Source organism: Platichthys flesus, chromosome 10, assembly GCF_949316205.1.
Source record: "Platichthys flesus chromosome 10, fPlaFle2.1, whole genome shotgun sequence".
Lineage (NCBI taxonomy): Eukaryota > Metazoa > Chordata > Actinopteri > Pleuronectiformes > Pleuronectidae > Platichthys > Platichthys flesus.
Window position 1 is genome coordinate 3,065,877 of NC_084954.1, and position 18,591 is coordinate 3,084,467.

Below are 18,591 nucleotides of genomic sequence, written 5' to 3' on the forward strand. Positions count from 1 at the left end.
GTTGGACTTTGAATGGAGTTAACAGGTAACATAGTAATATTTAGAAATGGCACTTTATTTCTTTTATCTGTATGATCTGTTTTATGCATTTTAGCCGAGCTCTGAAGGGTTTTATGTGTGAGTACAGAGATTAGCTCATTCATGGAAGGAGGTGGAATACTGTGCGTGACCCCCTTCTGCTCCACACAGACGCAAACTGAGAGGAGGAGGAGGAGAAGGAGAGGATGAGGAGGAGGAGAAGGAGAGGATGAGGAGGAGGGCCGCTGTAAAAAACGTGAAACAAGATCCGGATTTACAGACAGAGGGAGGAGACTGTAAATAACAGGAACAGGATCAGGAACACAAGTGATGGCCTGGAATGAGGCGGGGATAAATAAACTGGGACTGGACCAGTATCGAGAGTGAGTCTGGATCAATCTGGACGAGGTGTCACAGAGCTGAGCTGAGCTGAATCAAACTGAACACAACTAAATATAAATGTTTAATTTTTCTGTTTATTAAAGTTTATTAATACTCCAGTGGAGACTCAAACTGAAGTCAAATATGATGATGATGACGTCTGATATGGTTATAATGTAAAGCTTAATATTACGATCAAACTGCTCCAATTTCTATGATGTGATCAATAATAATATGGAGAATTGCAGCAGGACACACACACACACACACACACACACACACACACACACCATAGACTGTACATAAAGATGGCCGACATGAAGGTAGCCCAATAAGCCCTTTTTCTGAGTCTTCTCATGAAGCACCAAACCTTCTCCATCATAGACGGTTGATTTATTTATTCGAAGGTCATCTCCCCTGCAGTGAATTATTCCTTGAAGTCTCCATCACAGATGAACTGGGAGTCTACTGGGTATTCTCACACACCACTTCCATGACGTGTGAGGGATTAAAAGCAGCCTGAATAAACTCCTCTACCTCTCAACCTCTGCACGCGCACCGTGTTTCCAGATGTTCTCTGATGAGGATTCCCATCATATGCAAAGCTGACGCCGAGCTCTAAGAAGTTGGGAATGGCCGGTACAGGGGGAAATGGGACGGGCGTGCTTTCGGAGTGGGATTCAACCTGCCCACACCGAAGCCAGTGACACCGGGGGGGGGGGGGGGGGGGGGGGGATGACACGACAAGCTGCACAGTCCCCGGTGTCGTGAGCGACCCACTTTCCCCTCTCTAATTGCAAGTCCCTCTTGGAACCTGTGTTACTGTGAACAAACCGAGATTCAATGTGCAGCTGCAGTGGATTACACACAATGCGAGAGGAGTTACTCGTTATTATCAAAGCAGAGGAGTGGGTTTCTACACGTCAAACACAAAGTCATACATATTTACAATACCTGTGCTCACTGATTTACATTGAGTGACACTGTAGCTGTGTGTGTATGTGACCTGATCCTCTGAATCAATCAGACAAAGGTGAGCAGCCATCCAGGGGAAGCTGCGTTCAGCTGATTATCATCAAGAAGTGTCGAAACCAGAGACAAGCTCCCATAATACTCATGTTTATTGCATGAGCTGTGGATGTGATGGCAGCTATTTACACACATGTTCCATTTTACTGTGTGAATAACATCATGTCCACGCGGCTAACAAGAGCCAAGAGCGGCTTCTCTGCCTGGATTTCCATTATTTACCCCCTGCGGTGATGCCTCCACTGGTCTTGTTCTGGTGATTTACCATTTACTGGGAGAAGATTACGATCTCATCAAAACTCCTCGGTACACACGTCGGGCTCTTGTGATAATTATTGATTTTTGGAGTCGATTCGGCTCTGCTGCCCCGTTAAACAATTTATGGGACTATAAGAAAACTGGGTGTGACGTGTGACCCGGTGGCTTCCAGACCCTGAATCAGGCGACGGTGCATTTTCTCATACGTCTCTGGAACTGAGCAGAATAAAACAAAAAGAAAGATGTTGTTATCAGGTCCAAAGTGAAAAGGCTTCCTGGACATCATGTGAGTCCTGTGAGTGGACGCTCCACCTTCTCCTGGGTCCCGGCTGCAGGACTCACTGTTATCAACCGACTGCTAAGTGCGAGGCAAGAGAGACACACACACACACACACACACACGTCCTGTTTTCCTGCTGGGCCTCACTCACAGGGGGATTCACCACAAATGAATTATACATCTTGGCCATTTAATTTGGAAAGCAGCAGTAATGAAGCTCTGTATTTCCACACTGTGGTTTCTCTCTCGCGTGCCACGAGCACCGGGCGGCTGAATCTGAAGCTCCTAATTAACTGTGGTGAACTGGTGCACGGGCGAAAAGCGAGAGACTCTAACTGTTCCTGTTTTTAGCAGGGGGATGATTGATGGATTTATTTATCAAGGATTGGAACGGAAATGTTTTTTTCGGGGGGGGGAGACTTTGCCACAAATCAGTACTTACAAACCTGTGATCCTCAGTCCTGCAGGGACGAGTCAGGCAGCCCTCAGAGACGTCACTGAAGACGTCTGTCTCATTATGTTTCTTTATTAGAAGCATTTGAAACCGATCATATTAGTGTGTGGAATATGAAAAGTGTTGCTCAAGGAGATTCCTCCCTGTGGAGATTTGAGCTCAGGCCACTGGTTCAACAGCACAAGACAGAGCTGGAGATGAAGCTGAAACATCCTGAGCTGGTTTCAAACCATTTGAATCCCAGTTCACACGTTTCCAACTGGTTCAGAGATGCAGAGATCGATCTGTGAGAGAAGCTGTTTCAATCTACCAGAGCAATCAGAGGTTTACAAACAACAACTCACACTGGGAACAGATGAACGACAACAAACTGGGACACACATGAAAACAATAAACAGTTTTTTCAATTGAATAATGTTTTCATAATTTAAGAAAGTCTCCAAATCCACGGAAATTACACTAAAGGGGGAAATCGTGTCATTTATTTTTGTACTAATTATTTAATATTTTACTATTTTAATCATCACAAACTGGGAACAAACATGGACACGTGAAAACATTTTAATAATCTATTCAACACAACATCAACACACAAACATCAACATAAAATCCAAGTGTTTCTATGGTAACTGGCACAGAACGAATCCATAACCTCAATTTTTTGTACAAAATAAGCAAAATGTTTATTCATCTAGTTAGCTGCTAATTACCTGAATGGAATTACCTTATGTTCACTTTGTAGAAATCATAATCTACCAAATCATCGTTTGGCTTCGAGGCTTATTACAGTTTCCATGTTCTCTGAAATGCCCCCCCCCCCCCCCCCAACAAAAATATGTTTTACTAATAACCACACGTGAAATTATTCCAATCTTATTTTAATTTAGATATATTGTGAATGCTGTATATTTATTTCTAAACTAATAACACAAATGGGTTAATACGTGAACTAATTAGCATGAAGCCATCGTCCAATGGGAGCCTGCCTCTGCCTCCTGAACGTTTATCAGGGATGTGTGTGGAGCGTGCAGGAGCAGTGTGTGTATGTGTGTGTGTGTGTGTGTGTGTGTGTGTGTGTGTGTGTGTGTGTGTGTGTGTGTGTGAGTGAGATAAAGGAGTGGGAGCCGTTAAACCCTCCAGGCCTCCGAGTAAAATACAGTGACACGCAGCCTCACTGTAATTTCACCATAAAAGACTCTCAGCCGCACTCTGATGTAAATTTATGGAACCGGTCGTAAGGTTTTACAGCCGCGGCCCCGTAAAGGATGTGATCACATTTGCTCAGAGCCGTTGAGATTATGATCCTGGATGATGTCGAGCCACCGACGCCTCTCAGCCTCCTCCCCCCCCCGTGGCTTTAATTACTGTTAAAACTGCAATTAATGACAAAGTGCGGGAGATAAAGAAGCATCAGGTTTTTGTGTCTGATGATGATATGAGGATGTTGTAAAACAGATGTAAGTTTGTTGCAGGAGGAAGAAGAATATGAAAGTATCTTAAATAAAGGTGAAGAGTAAAGTCTGGGTCCTGTTGCCATCTGATCCCCTCTGAGTCGCTGTCACAGCATCGGGACTTTGTGGATTTCCTCGGTCTAGACTTTCTTTATCGCTGAGCTTATTTACAGATCAACAAATCAATTTGGGGGGGAAAACAAAAAAGAGCTCAGGAGAAAAACAAGAAATAGAAGATATGAAAAATCCTTGTTTCCATTTCCTTTCTGTGAAGTTGTTCGTCCGTCGAACGTTTCCACTTCCTGCAGGGGCAGCACACAGCGGAAGGAGCTTAATTAAGCACTAATTGACTTATATTTTCAATTAATTGAGTTGTTTGAATCGGTGTGATCGTCTCACGTTGACAAGCTATACCTACGGACAGCAGGCGCCTCGTTTTGATTGGTCGACTCGTGAAAAAAGGTAATTTTCAGGAGCTGGGTGAAAAAAAAACAGGAAATAAACGGTTTGAAATTGGAAATCTAAAGCGATTTGAGATGCTACGAGAGAACATCTCTCTTCTAAAACTTTATAGACTGGATGAGCCCCACAGCCAACATGCATTTCTGTGTGTGTGTGTGTGTATGTGTGTGTGTGTGTGTGTGTAATTGTACAGATATCTTTGTGAGGACCATTTTTAGCCTGCTACCTTCACAGTGAGTATATTTCTGGTTTCTAAACACTGGAACAAATCCCTGCACAAACCTTAAAGGTTACGTGTGTAGAGTTAAGTGACATCTAGTGGTGAAGTGTCACGTTGCAGCCAATGAGTGTCCTCACATCTGTAGAAGTACAAGATAAATGTGTTTGTGTTTGTTTGTGCAGGAGCGGGGGGGAAACAGTCGAAGTCCAGGTATAATTTGCAGAATTATTGCAAAGAAGGAACGTGAAGAAATGATGATAATCAGGTCCCGGCGGTTATTTCCAGCTGAGCATGTCAACTCCTACATCCTGTGCTTCAAACATATAATCTCCCTCCTACGCAGGCAGAGGGAAAACGCAGAAATGTACAGATCAAGCAGATCTGTTGTGACACCTCATGTGAGTGGCGTTTAGCTGTTATCACTGAGCATTCCTCGAGCGCCACTTTAATAGCTCTCGCCTGTGAGAGGAATATTTGAAATCCGAGGGACGTGTGCATGAAAGGGAAATGGAAACGACGGCTAATGTATATGAATGGGAGCCGTGGCGTTTCGGGTATTTCACGCCGAGCGCCCTGACGGCGGCCGAAGTGAATAAGTTGTCAACTCGTATTGAAATTCATATTCTATCATCACTGGCTGAGGCCGAGCCCATTTTCTCCACCGTGCCAGGAGGGAAAATATGGAGGGGGGGGGGGGGGGGAGTCGGCATATTCAACAGCCAGTATTTGAATTCAATGAGAGGACGTGCTGTCGGAGCTTCAGGGCCGGGGGGGGGGGGGGGGAGAGAACAGAACGCAGGAGGAAGAGAAGATTGTGTGAGTGAGTGAGATGGGCTGTGACAGGGTCGGCCTCGGTCTGGTCAGCTCGGAGGACGATGAGTGAAGACGAGGGGCAGCTCGGAGGACGGGGGGGGGGGGGGGGGAAGATGGTCGCCGGTGGTCCTGAGGGTTTTCTCGATCAGGTCTTGATCTGTGCACCTCTCAATCCAGGGGCTGCGTCCTTCAGAGCTCGTGGTCTGTACCCGGCCTACGTGGACCATCATCACCTCTTGGGATAACGGTTCATCCTCAGAGCACAATGAATTGTGGGATGGGGGATTGGGCCGAGAAGGACCCCCCCCCTGCAGGAGCACTTGTTCCTCGGCGATGGAAGGAGGCGTCAGTCGGCTGCATTCGAAGGATCTATCAGAACGGAACAGAGCAGTCGAGCCGGTTCTCAAATTCACTTTGTAGGTTTTGGTCCACGGGCACAGCAGCCCTGTGCAGTTTGACCTTTACCCCCCCCCCCCCGAGAAACTCAGCCCTCTCTCTCTCTCTCTCCATCTGCTCTGTTTTCTTTACCTCCTCTGCTAAAATCCAATTTGCAAACTTGGTGAATGCCACAAGATTGTTTTTTTTTGCTATGAGATTTTTATGTTCTCCAGTTAATGGCCCTCAATTTGTTCCCTGTGTAAAGTGCTGCTGAAGCCCGAGTGTTCAGGTTTTCATTTTAGAAGCAGATTTCACTGACGAGCTCGTGCCTCATGCTAATCAGGCAGCGATCCTCTGCAGGCTGGAGGAGAAACGTGCACGTTCTGTGGTTAGCAGCAGCACTTAGCCGAGAACCTCCTCATCACAGTCATCCATTTAATCTTCTAACTTTCACCCTGCATGTGGCCTCTGCTCAAAGGGAGGACGGTTAAATACGCTCATTTTATAGCATCGCTGTGTGATTTCCCCTTTTGCTGATCCGCTCATGTGCATGTGAACAATGCCACGTTACTGACAACACAAAGCAAACCGTGCCGTGGAATCGAACCCTGACCCCATCGCAGGAGCTAGAGGAGCGAGCGCACAGGAAACACTTCAGCACACTCTGTAACTTCAATCTCCACTTGACACCAACTCATGCATTTTATCAAACAGCTGTTTGCAGGCAAGGATCAACTTCCTGTGCCTGCGCATCACTAATGAGATGTAATTACAATCTATTTTCACACACACACACACACACACACACACACACACACACAGAGACAGTGTGAGCGCTTTGTGTTTGATGTCTACCAGCTCAGTGTAGATTGTCTCCGAGCAGCAGCAGTGCAGATTTAGTATCCGAGGTGGATTTCTGCTCTGGTGTCAGTATTTGTCTCTTATCAGCAGCAGCAGCCGACAGTGCAGCTCCCCCCCACCCACCCCCTGCCTGACTGCATACTGCCCCCTGGTGGGGAAACCACAGGCCTGTCGGTCCTGATGCTGCAGTTTAATGAGAACGTTTAAGATTATGAATCCACGTTATTATAAGTCAGTGAAAATTTTAAACCGGCCCTATCTCACGATGTTAACCTGATCTGGCTCCACGGCAAATCAGAATGGTATCTTTCTTGGCCCAGTGTCTTATCCTGGAGTAATGTGGTAATTTGTTCGCTAATGACACAAATACAAATCAAACCATTACTGGAGAGACGTTGTTTGTTCCAGGCTCAGAGATATAAATATATGGAGATTAGTTTAAAAGGCTCAGTATGTGAGATTTAGGTGAAAGGGAATCTATTAGCAGAGATGAGAACAAAACAATCCTTGTGATGTTTTCACTAAATCGTACAAATTGTGTTCTTTTCTTTTTAAATTCTACACACTCATCATCATGTTTACATTCTGGGCTAATTTAAGATTAAATAATTATCAAAATGAAATTATTTCTGGAGGAATTATTGTGATTTTCTTGTACTTTTGCTAAAACCTTTAAAATGTTATTTCTGCAGCCAGGTCACTTCTGAAGGCCACTGCAAGAAAGGTAATTATACCTAATGAATAATCAATAACTTATTTTCTCAAGTTTAATTGGATTATTTATTGATTTGAGGTTTAAAATTTACATTTTGCTCCTCTACAATGTAAAGGAATATTTGTGCCTGTATCTTCATCACTTAAACTTGTATGCAGCTGATTCAAAATATAAATAACGACTTCAAGTATGAAAGTATAAAACAAACATACTCTTGGCAATACACAATAAATCAAGAATTATATTTGAGACATTCGTTATATCAATTTAATAAAACCACACAAACACACTTCATAATAGGATCAGTGTCGCCCTCTGCTGGTCCTACAGTAGAACCTGTTCACCTGACATGTTTTTCAGTTTGCAGATGTTCTTATCTGGCTGATGTTGTGTTGTGTTGTTTTTTTCACCCCCCTGGGAGCAACACAACCTCTAAATCCTTTTTGTGTGATTCATCACTTTAATCTTCAATCCCCTGAGCCTTGTTTTTGGAGAACACGTCCTGTGTGCTCGAGCTTCACAGAGTACGCCCTGGGTAAAACTGGAAATGAGTTCAATTCTTTAATACAGCAACAAAAAAAAAAGGAAAACAATCAAAGCAACTGATCCTGGCATCCAGACAGATTCCCTCTCCTCGAATCCCACACGTTTAGTTTTGGAGTTGGTTGCCAACACAGAAACTGAGGGTTTAAGATAATTGAATGGGGGGAGCAGGATGGAGAGGAGGGGGGGGGGTGCTGTCAGAGGTACAGCAGATGTTCAGATATGGGAATAGATTTGATATTTGTTGTCTGAACGTTTCCATTTTTGTTCTTCGTGCCAACATGTCCTCTTTCATCCATTGTGTTTTTAAATATAGTTCATGTCATCACCCGTCTTTTCCCTTCGTCCTCGGTGTCTAAAGAATTCTGACATATTTGGTTCAAACGTGACGTTAAACTGGTTTGGCTCTGATTTAGTCTCTGCTCCGTTTCGGCGGTTTGGCTCCGGTTTCCTCCCACTCGCCTGGAACAGCTCTGCTCGGCTGGAAGTCACGACTCGCCGACAGAGCACTCTCAGATTCTTTTATACTCGGAGAGGACTGTCGAAAAAAGAGCAGGTGAGGTCTTGGCTGTCCAAGGTCACGCGTTGACACTTGAAGTGCGAGGGAATTAGATAAATGGCGGCCTGTGAAGCGGGTGAGTAGGTCTTAACTGGCCTCTTCAGCCGCACTCTTTCAATCTGCCACATTCTCCTTTCCACTCCTCGATTTGACAAACAGGATTTGAACTGAAGCCTCCCACACAGTAAACAGTCAGGAGTGAGCTGCTGCGAGTGGCTGAGGGGGAAATATTTACCAGTCTGTGTGTTTACCACCTCGTGTAATCTGAAACAGCAGCTGCCAGTCGCCGGCGCTTCTTCCTCCGCCGCAGTAAAGTCACCGGAGGTAAACAAGAGGCGACTCGTTTGCTTGAGAGCTCACACTGGACGTCAGGCGGGTCCCGGGGTTCACTTGGCCATGTAGGCTGCCACGTCCTTCTCCAGACTCTGGGCGAAGCGGTGGTTGAGGAAGAGGAGCTGGCCGTGGGGCAGGAGGCGGCTGAGCAGGGCGTCGATGCGGTTGCTCCTCAGCAGGACCTGGAGGGAGAGTTTCTGTTAGTGGACTCAGTAATCATCTCTGTTAGTTACAGATGGTGATGAGAATCTGTTCGGCTGCCATCTTGTGTCATCACGGTTGCCTTGTGCTTTTTACTGCAGATTCCATAACATGTGAGATGAGATGCTTCAGTGGGAATAAGGCCGTCAGAGCTCCGCAGCCATGTTTCTAAGGAGGTGAAGTGTTTAGGTGAACTGATCTCAGGCCTGTGAAGAGGCCTCGATGCAAATACTGTGGGGTTTCTTTGTCATTGAACTCAATTGAGACAAGAACATTTTTGTAAAAACACCTGTTCTAGTTTGTAGAAGGGATTTACATCAAAATTCAGTTTTAAGACTTTGATTATTTTAATTAGACCAACAACCCAAATTCGAAGTACTTCTGTTCCTCCTGAGGTTTTAACCCAGAGAGGCACAAACATGGTAGAAATTTAGCTTTGCTTATTTTTTCAGATTATCTTTCTTTGCACAGACAGAATCCGGAGCTTTCAAACAAGCTATGATTTGTCAAGGTTGTGTGAGGGCCGAGTCTGGTACAGACAAAAAACACGACTGAAGCAGCACAACCAAGGCCGAAGCCTCCCACAGGTGGGACACTGATTTTAAAAAGGTTAAATGTTATTTAAAAGATTTGAAAAACCTCCTTTAACCCTTTGGTGCCACCTCTAACATCAGAGTCCTCACCTCGCTCCCCGGGCCCAGCATGTGCAGGTGCTCCAGGCAGTGGCGGGTCAGGGTGCGGAGGGTTCCCTCGGCCAGCAGCAGGTTCTCGTGGGGCTCGCACACCAGCGTGAAGCCCAGACTCTGGACGCCCAGCCACAGAGCGCTCATCTCCTCAGAGAACGGGTCGCCGGCTCTCAGACGCACCACGCCGCTGCTGGCGTCCTGCAGGGCCAGGGCCTCCTCACCGGGCAGCGCCTCCACCAGGGGGCGCCCCGAGGCCTCGCGGGACAGGGACACAGCGCTCCTCACCTGCCTGAGACACAGAGGAGGGGGGTGTCACATGGGCTGAGGCCCTCAGGCTTCTGTCGTCATAATATCCATTAGTTCCCTCACAAATCACCATAACAGTCATTTTCATTCAAATTAGGGAACAAATACAAATCAAAAGAAAGACAGAGGAACCATCAAAATGTAAGGAAGCGTTTCAGGCCTTATTAGATCATCTGAAATGAGAACAACTGTAAAATCATTTGTTTCCTTCATGTGTTAAAAGTTTGTTCATACATGAACTAGAGCATCACTCAGTAGAGCGCATACCTCCGCCACTCATAGAGCCACGAAGATTTATGATTTTTCATAAATCCAGTAATTATTTCCAGGGAAACTTGAAAATGTCCCATAAAAGCATAAAATATGAGTTTTAAAAAGTGCTAACAGAATTCCTGGATCCCTGTCTCTGTTTGTGTTTCCACCAGCAACCTTCCACCGAGCTCTGTGGAAATCTGCTCTGTAGTTTTGCATGATTCCCAAACAAACAAATGGAGAACAACAGCTCCTCTGCGAAGGTAAATATATACAAAATCAAATTGTCGTGGTCACTGGACACGAAGCAGCTCGACAGGTCTCGTCATTCTCCTCCGCCGCTCGGAGACTGAGCATCGTCCTCTCACCGAGATAACGAGCAGCTACAGTTTGTCACGTGGGAGGAAAGAGAGGAAGGAGCCCTGCAGAGAAGATTGACAAGCTCCTCCGGTCCATCCGATGCTTTTCACACAGTCAAGCCTCAGAGGAGCAGCAGGAAGCAGACGAGTGGCGGATTGCATCATGACAGTGCTGCTGCTGTTCTATCACAATCAGGAGCCGAGGTTTTCAGAGGTTCTTGGAAATTGCAACACGTGATTTGTGATTTTCTGAAAAGGCAAAAATGTCTGAAATACACGACGTGCAGAGGAAAGAAGCCGATCTCCAACGCCTCGGTTCACTTATCTGAGACATGAACTAAGTGTTTGAAATAAGAATCTAACCTTCTTATTAGATTAGATTATGTTTTATTAAAAAAAACTAAAACAAAAAAAAGACAACACAATCTAATATATAGAACTTGAACTAAAACATTTAACATTATAGTTTTTAGGTCAAATATAAATACAAATGCACTTGTTTCTGTGATAGAACCTAATGACCTCAGCACAAACTCTGTCAGACCTGATGGATTGAAAACAGCGTGTGGAGGAGACTCGTGCTGATCCACAGTCAGTGAAACAACACGGAGGATGTTTAAAAGCAGCAGGATCACAGCCACGTGAATTTAATCATGAGGCAACATGTATAAAACATAGACTGCAAGAGAATGAGATAAACGGGCTTAAATCATGACTGTATTCACAACTAAAAGTTAGAAATAAATAGGTTTTAACCAGGTTTGAACTAAGTCTCCCTGATTATCTATCAATCCACATCTTACCTAATCCAGTGTGTTGGTCATATCTACAAACCACTGCCTCACAACTAGTTCAGCTATTTGTATTTGTTTTATCTGCAGCTAATCGATACAAAATAAACACTCAGCTGACCGGCGTGAAAGATGAAATGTGAAAATATCTAAAGTTTTTCTATTGACACTATTTTGTGACTTAAGGCTTCTTCTCATAATTGTAATATTGTCTGTGACGTGGTTTCTCCCGGAGCCATGAGGCTGAGAGGTGAAGAAACCATCTCCCCTCACCGTCAGGCCCTCACAGACACACAACACTCAGATGATCTCACTTAATGGTTTGTCTGCATGTGTGTTATAATAAACGCCTAAAGCAAAGCAAGAAGTTCGTCTGATTCATTAGTGGCAACATCTTGAAGGATATCCCATAATTCCTAATCTGAAGGTATCCTGGTGAACAGATCAGAGACCAGGTGAAGGTTCCTCAAGATGAACGTCACTAAATGTCTTTAACACCACCAGAGAAATTCAGAGTCTGCGTTTGAGGGATCATAGGACGGTTTTAATTTGTACAGTCATATATTATCATGTTTTTAATTTGTGTTCAAACTGTTGATTCAGCTTCAGCCACTAACAGACCAACACACGTGAGTTAAGAAAGTTCCACAGTTTCTGTTTCAACACTTTGTGAAAGAAATCAATTCAATTTAGGTCTCAGTTTTAATTGGAGCAGATTAACACGAGTATGGAAACAATCATGTAGAAGATAATCCTGCTGATCTCAACCTGCTGGCAGTGTCATATATACTAACTCATTAACCAAATAACTATATAATCAACTAACTAACTCATTCGCTCACTGACTAACTATATAACCAACTAACTCACTAATTAACATACCCACATACAGCTAACAGACTAACTAACTCACTAAAAGACTAACTATATAACCAACTAACTCACTAATTAACGTACCCACCCACAGCTGACATACTAGCTAACTGACTCACTCCATAACAAACTAAATCACTCACTGGCTAACAGACTAACTCATTAACATACTAAATAATCAATTAACTCCCTAACTAACCAGCTCACTCGTTAACTAACTACCCAGCAGACTGACTGACCAACTAACTTACTGACTTACTACCTCCCTAACTAGCTCATACAGCCGCTCACCTCGCCACCACCGCGGCCTTCTCCCCCCGCAAAAGGCGCCTCTCCTCCGGGCTGAGTTCCCGGAGCTGCTCGGTGAGGAGCCCGTCCTCCGGAGCGAAGAGGCGGCAGTAGAGCAGCCTGCTGTCCCCGGCAGAGACCGCAGCGAGCGGACACACGGTGTGGATCAGGAAGCATCGCACCATGGTGACAAACGAGTGAAAGACCAAATACACGATTATCTATTTATTTACACTGAATTCACTTCCGCGTTGGTCAGCTGATCCCCGTGGGCTACCGTTGTTTTGCCTTTTACTCACCAGCAGATGGCGCTGGTTCATTATATTATATTATATTATATTATATTATATTGTTTTATTTTATTTTATATCATATTTTACTATATAATATAATATAATATTATATTTTATCATATTATATTATATTATATTGAATTATATTATAAGTTGTTGTACAAACATTATTTATTTGGAATAAAAACTATTGCCTTCTATAGATCTTAATATAAAAAGTCAAATATGTTATTTTATGTAAATTTCAAAAATAAAGAGGAATTTGTAAAAAAAAAATAAGATGTGGGGCTGCAAATAGAGATACATCTTTTTTAAATTATTGATACATCAGCTGATTATTTTCTTACTGAGCTGAATAATCATTTATTTTTTGAAATGTCAAATAAATATGAAAAACAGACATTATAGGCCACGTTTTTAGGCTGTTGGAATAACAATCAACAAACATAAATTAATTAATTCAGTGAATCATAGGAACAGGAACATACAGCAGAAACTTTCCCTTAAGTTTCCAATACACACAATATATCGACTTGTTGATATTAAATGACTAAACTGATTAAATCAAGAGGAACTACCCATCAGGTCTTATACATCCTTTCAACAAAATTCAGCCTGATATCTTTGTTATTTCAAAATAAAAGTGAGGGATTCAAGAAAATCACATTTTCTATTACTTCTAAGCCATGGCCTTATTGTTTTTGTGTCTAGGTTTATTATTATACTTTAGGTTTAATTTTATTAATTATTTCCGTTATCTTCAGTTAAGTTGATAGTTTCAATTTTTTTCATCTAAGTCAGATCGACCTCAAGTGAAGAAGTCAAAAAACAAAGAGGATAAAAACAGGGTAAGTGTGGAGAGGTGCTGCAGAAGAGGATGAAGTGGAGCGACCGGAGGCAGCTGCAGAGTTTCTGACTCTCAGCAGACAAACAGAGGCAGCTGCTGATCCAACAGCTGCTGGTCACACTTCTCTACCCCCTGTGTGTGTGTGTGTGTGTGTGTGTGTGTGTGTGTGTGTGTGTGTGTGTGTGTGTGTGTGTGTGTGTGTGTGTGTGTGTGTGTGTGTGTGTGTGTGTGTGTGTGTGTGTGTGTGTGTGTGTGTGTGTGTGTGTGTGTGTGTGTGTGTGTGTGTGATCAGACTGCAGTGATGGAGGGAAACTCTGACTGTGCTCTGTCAACATTTGCTCCCCCGTTGTGGATCTGAGGAGCTGATGGAACCATTAGTCTGTGAGATTTCAAAGTAAAATATTTCTCCTGTTTGGTTTATTGGAGGGTGGCAAACAGACAAAAGAAATAACGTTCCTTATATCACTGATTGCATCCAACATTAAAGGAACATTAAATGTATGCTAGTATAAATGCTAAATTGTCATAATGCATTTTGTATGTTGTGTTTCATACACCACATATATGCCATGTTGAAATGTGCCACACAAAAAAAGCTTGCCTTGCCTATGAGTATGTCTCCTACAGCTTCCCTACGACAACATTGTCAAAAAACGATCATAAAAAAGTTTTTAAAGATCAAAGCACTAAAAAAACATTGAAAATAGCAAAAGCAGATATAGAAAAGAAAAAAGATAAAAGCATATCTTTGGAAATGTTTAAAAGGCACAAAGTCATAAGCTGTGCTTTGGATCAAAGCATCAAAGCATCCAAAGCACAGTCACAGCTTTTAGATTCTTCAAGCCTTCAAGCCTTCATGGCTGTAGTGCACCTTGGCACCCAGCCGCCATTACACTGAACAGAAGAAGAAAGCAGCAGGTTCAAGAGAGAGCGAGAGAGAGCGAGAGAGAGTGACAGAGAGCCAGAGAGAGCGAGAGAGCGAGAGTTCTCTTTACGCAGAACTGATGGGAAACTCAACGACCAGCGACACGTCCCAGACCGATGACACCAGAACAACCCAGGACCTCGTGGCCCTCCTGACACAGAAGGTCCTGACCGAGTGTGGAGTGGTGATCCCAACAGACGACTCCCAGCAATGGGACGACTACATCACACGAGTAACCATCAAGACGATGGAGGGGCTCAACATTAACCCTGGAGCCTACATCCTCGAAAAAGTGCCCGGTGCTGTGGTGAGGGACCTCAAGAAGGGACAGTGCGGGACAGACGTGATGGCGGCCGCCTGGCCCCTGCAGGACGCGGGTCTGGAGGAGGCTCTGGTGCAGTCTTTGAAGAAGCACCTGAAGAAGCACCTGAAGAAGCACCATTGTAAACACTGGTGTTGTTTTATTTATGAGAAATTACAGAGTTCTGAGTGTTCAGACGATTTATTTTGGGCTTTTTTGAAGTTCAGTTTTTTTTCAGTTTCTCTAGTTACGATGTTTTTTCTCTGAGCTCTGAGCCTTTGTATGGGGAGAGAGAACTGGGTAAGAACTTCATATCAGTGGGAACACTGGCTTCAGCAATGAGGTGTGTGTGACCTCCAGCTTTTATCTGGAGTTTTGTCCTCTCAAAATCCAAATCTGGACGATAACATTTTCTACAAATGTCCAAAAAAGCATCCGTACCAGTGCGGTGCCTGTTGTAAACCTGCCAGATTCCTCCAGAGCTACTTCAGAGTTATTCCAGAATAAACAGCTCTACAGTGCTCTGTGACTTTATGATTGTTTTTATGCTGGATGTTGTGTCCCGAGGTTTTAAATAAACAGTCTCTGGTGCAGAAGAAATGTTCAACCCCGTCCTCCATCTTCATTTCATCAAAATGAACATATTGCATGTCCAAATTTCACCAAATTCTGAAAGACTTCTCTGGGCCATTAACTACACACAAGCCAAGCATGAAGCCGATGAGATGAACAGTTTGTAAGACATGCGTTCCACATACATCCAGACAGAGATCTTGCTGGTCCGGGACAAGGAAACTCAAATCCTGAAGTACAAGCACCTCTGATTTGTAAATGTACATGTACTGTACTTGAGTAGAAGTATCTTTCCACTACTCTGTAAAGGATTGTAGGGTCAGGACAAAGTTAAACTAGATTGAATGCATGTTTTTTTAACTGATTGGGGGAAACCTCCCCCAGTGTTCAGCCTTTAGTCATTTCATCAGAATACATGTTGAGCATTGTTTCTGCAGCACACACCCTGTGTGTAATGATTACCCAGGCTGGTTTACAGTCATCACTCTGCAGGTAATAATTAGCCACATAGCTGTGTGTATTGTCATTGTGAAAGTGAAGCCTGATTTCACAGAGTTTCCAGCGGAGGTTCAGTGCAGCAGTCACACGAGGTGGATCAGCGTGAGGGATGTGGTTGCTCATGCCACAGGAAGAGTCTGAGCAGGTCTCAGTGATTCTGAACTATGAGTCATGAGTTCTTTCTGCAGAAGAAGCTGAACAAGAACAACAACAGGATTTGAGTGAAGAGCGATCAGCCAATAGCGTGGACCGATGACGGCGAGGCCCGCCAGTTTGAAATAAAGGAAACTAACGACAACACGCTGCCAGCCGCCGAGCTGTGTTTGTGTCTGTCGGGGGAAATGAAAACATCCTCTGTCTGCAGACCGGAGGTGCAGCGAGCAAACACACAAGCTGAGAAGAGGGAACAATGTAGATCACAAGTTTCTGATCCTCAAAAGCACAAAAACAGGAAGTTAAATGCACCACGTCCCACACCCATCCCCTGAAACCACAGAGTTGTGCAGCAGCCTCGCCTGCTTGTGAGAACCTTGTTTTACCGGCTGGCAGTTTGTCAGTCAGTGTCAACAGGTCACAGCAAGCAGCAGGTTTACAGGTGACACCCAGGCTGGAGCTTATTCTCTGCCCAGAGCCGCCTGCAGGACCCCGGGGAGAGGGGGTGTCCATCAGGGCAGGCTGGGACGAGGAGGTGGATTCACACAGTAGAGATGGTGACATATGAAGGGCGTGGTGGTCGGAGGTTTGAGAGCAGCTTTGACAGGTTTTCCATCATCTTGCATCAGGATGAATTCTCTGGTTTTAGAAAGTAACACAATGTACAAAGCTGCAAACCATCAGAGGACGTCAATGTCCTTTAACTCAGTAGATCAGCAATACAATCCCATATACAAATCTTATCTTTATTTCTTTATTTCATGTGTATCAGTATACAAACGTTAATTTGATTTATAGCAGCAATTGTCCAAAATTCATATTTCTCCTATGAAGTAATACTCTATTCGTCTAAAACTGTTTATTATAAAATTACAAATTATCTTGTGCATACAGCTGCTCACAGTAGTTGTTATTGTTAACAATTTTATCAATATACACAAATATTTGCTGATGATATAGTGTTATAAAGTGTTTATATACTGATTACAAATGCTACTTAAGGGGAATTAATTAAAGTAAACCATGACCCTGTTACCTGCTGTGTCCATATCAAAGACTGTATTTCAAGATGGCTGAAATGTCTCCACTTCATCACACTTTCCAGAACTGAAGCCAAACAAATCAAAGATGTGCATGTCCGCCATCTTGTGCCGATGTCAAAATGTTTTGAAATGATTTCATACCGAAGGGGGTTGGGCTTATCTTTGAGCACAAGCATCTCGCTGAACTCACTCGCTCTAGCATCTTTCCTGGTGTTTCCTTTATATTGGCTTGAATACTTGAATCTCCGGCTCCTAATTGAATGAGTTTGAGTGTGTGTTTTCTTTTCTTTGGGTTGGGGGGGGGGGGCTGCAGAAGACTCATCTACATTTGAAATCCGACTGTTGAAATGGAAAAAGGAAGCTTGTATCGAAAGGCTGCTACATTGTGATCGGCCTCATTTAAAAGTGTGAGGCTCCAACTGCTCCGTTCTCCGTCCTGTTCAGACGAAAGCCGGCAGCTTGATAACGAAAGTTCACGTGAGGACCATCTGTGTTCAATCTTAGGATATAATCTTTCAGTTAAATGTGTTCACAAGACCAACAGACTCTCTCAGCTGGACACTGTTGGCTTGAACTTAGTCTTCAGACGTTCACCGGCTCACAAAGACTCGTCCTCTCTTTTCCAGAGCCACATGGCCGCTGGGAAACTGCCGGATTTTAAACTTTGGTTGAATGCCAGGAGGGAACAGGGGGCGGGAGCTGTGCTTTTTTAAACCTCTCTCAGCTCAGTCACGTGTTTACAGCACACGGATTGTTTTCCCTCCTGCAGCAGAGCTGTTACCCTCCTGTCAGGACTTGTCAGGCGCTGCCTCCTCAGAGCCACTCCCTCAGCACACAGGAATGTGTGTGTGTGTGTGTGTGTGTGGTCACGTGCTGCTGCAGCAGATGAGAAACTCCCATCATCGGCTGCAGCGGGAGAATTTGAAATCACAGGAAGTGCTCTGTGTGTGTGCAGGAAAAACCTGTGTCCCCAGTGCACAGAGCCGGAGACCAAACACAACGGCACGCGTTCTATTCTTAGATTTCAAATGTGGAAAATTACGTTTGCTTTGGCTGAGTTGAACATGAGAGACCTGTTATCAGCTTTACACTCAACTTTCATTAAACCGAAAGTTTGGTTTACATCTGGACTAAAAAGTAAGGTTTTCTTTAGGATCTCATCTACCAGTTAGGTTCTAACACTTATTAATTTATAAAGTGTCAGGAAAGACACGCCTTCAGATCCCATAATGACAAATCATTCAAGAGAACGTTCACGAGTTTTATCTTTATAGTTCACTGATATAAAGCTGAATCAAGGAATAGGGCTTGGTAATAATTCCAGTATCATGTAAAGTACATTTTGTATCACCTAGTACCAAACTTTTGAGTCTTAAAAGTTTACATTTACTTTGTTTAAATAGTCATATATCGCCAGTATAAGAATTTCATATGAAGGTTTAGCTTT

The 18,591-nt window shown here is 43.8% G+C and overlaps 1 protein-coding gene across 1 annotated transcript; it reads right to left on the reverse strand.

Annotated features, from left to right (window-relative positions):
* Nucleotides 1-7,573: 7,573 nt before the first annotated feature.
* ap5s1 (adaptor related protein complex 5 subunit sigma 1) lies at nt 7,574-12,767 on the reverse strand. Its single transcript, XM_062397845.1, has 3 exons — nt 12,515-12,767; nt 9,640-9,931; nt 7,574-8,937 (listed from the first exon to the last, which is right to left on the reverse strand). Exons 1-3 carry the CDS (start codon nt 12,694-12,696, stop codon nt 8,809-8,811), a joined length of 603 nt encoding a protein of 200 aa, XP_062253829.1. The 5' UTR covers nt 12,697-12,767; the 3' UTR covers nt 7,574-8,808.
* Between the last annotated feature and the right edge of the window lie 5,824 nt (nt 12,768-18,591).

What these genes read in the sequence shown, in the direction of transcription:
- ap5s1 (XM_062397845.1), bottom strand. Translation starts at nt 12,696, where the DNA reads ATGGTGCGATGCTTCCTGATCCACACCGTGTGTCCGCTCGCTGCGGTC. An exon ending in AAGGCCGCGGTGGTGGCGAG is followed by an intron (nt 9,932 to 12,514) that starts GTGAGCGGCTGT and finishes TCTGTGTCTCAG; the next exon opens with GCAGGTGAGGAGCGCTGTGT. An exon ending in TGCTGGGCCCGGGGAGCGAG is followed by an intron (nt 8,938 to 9,639) that starts GTGAGGACTCTG and finishes CTCTCCCTCCAG; the next exon opens with GTCCTGCTGAGGAGCAACCG.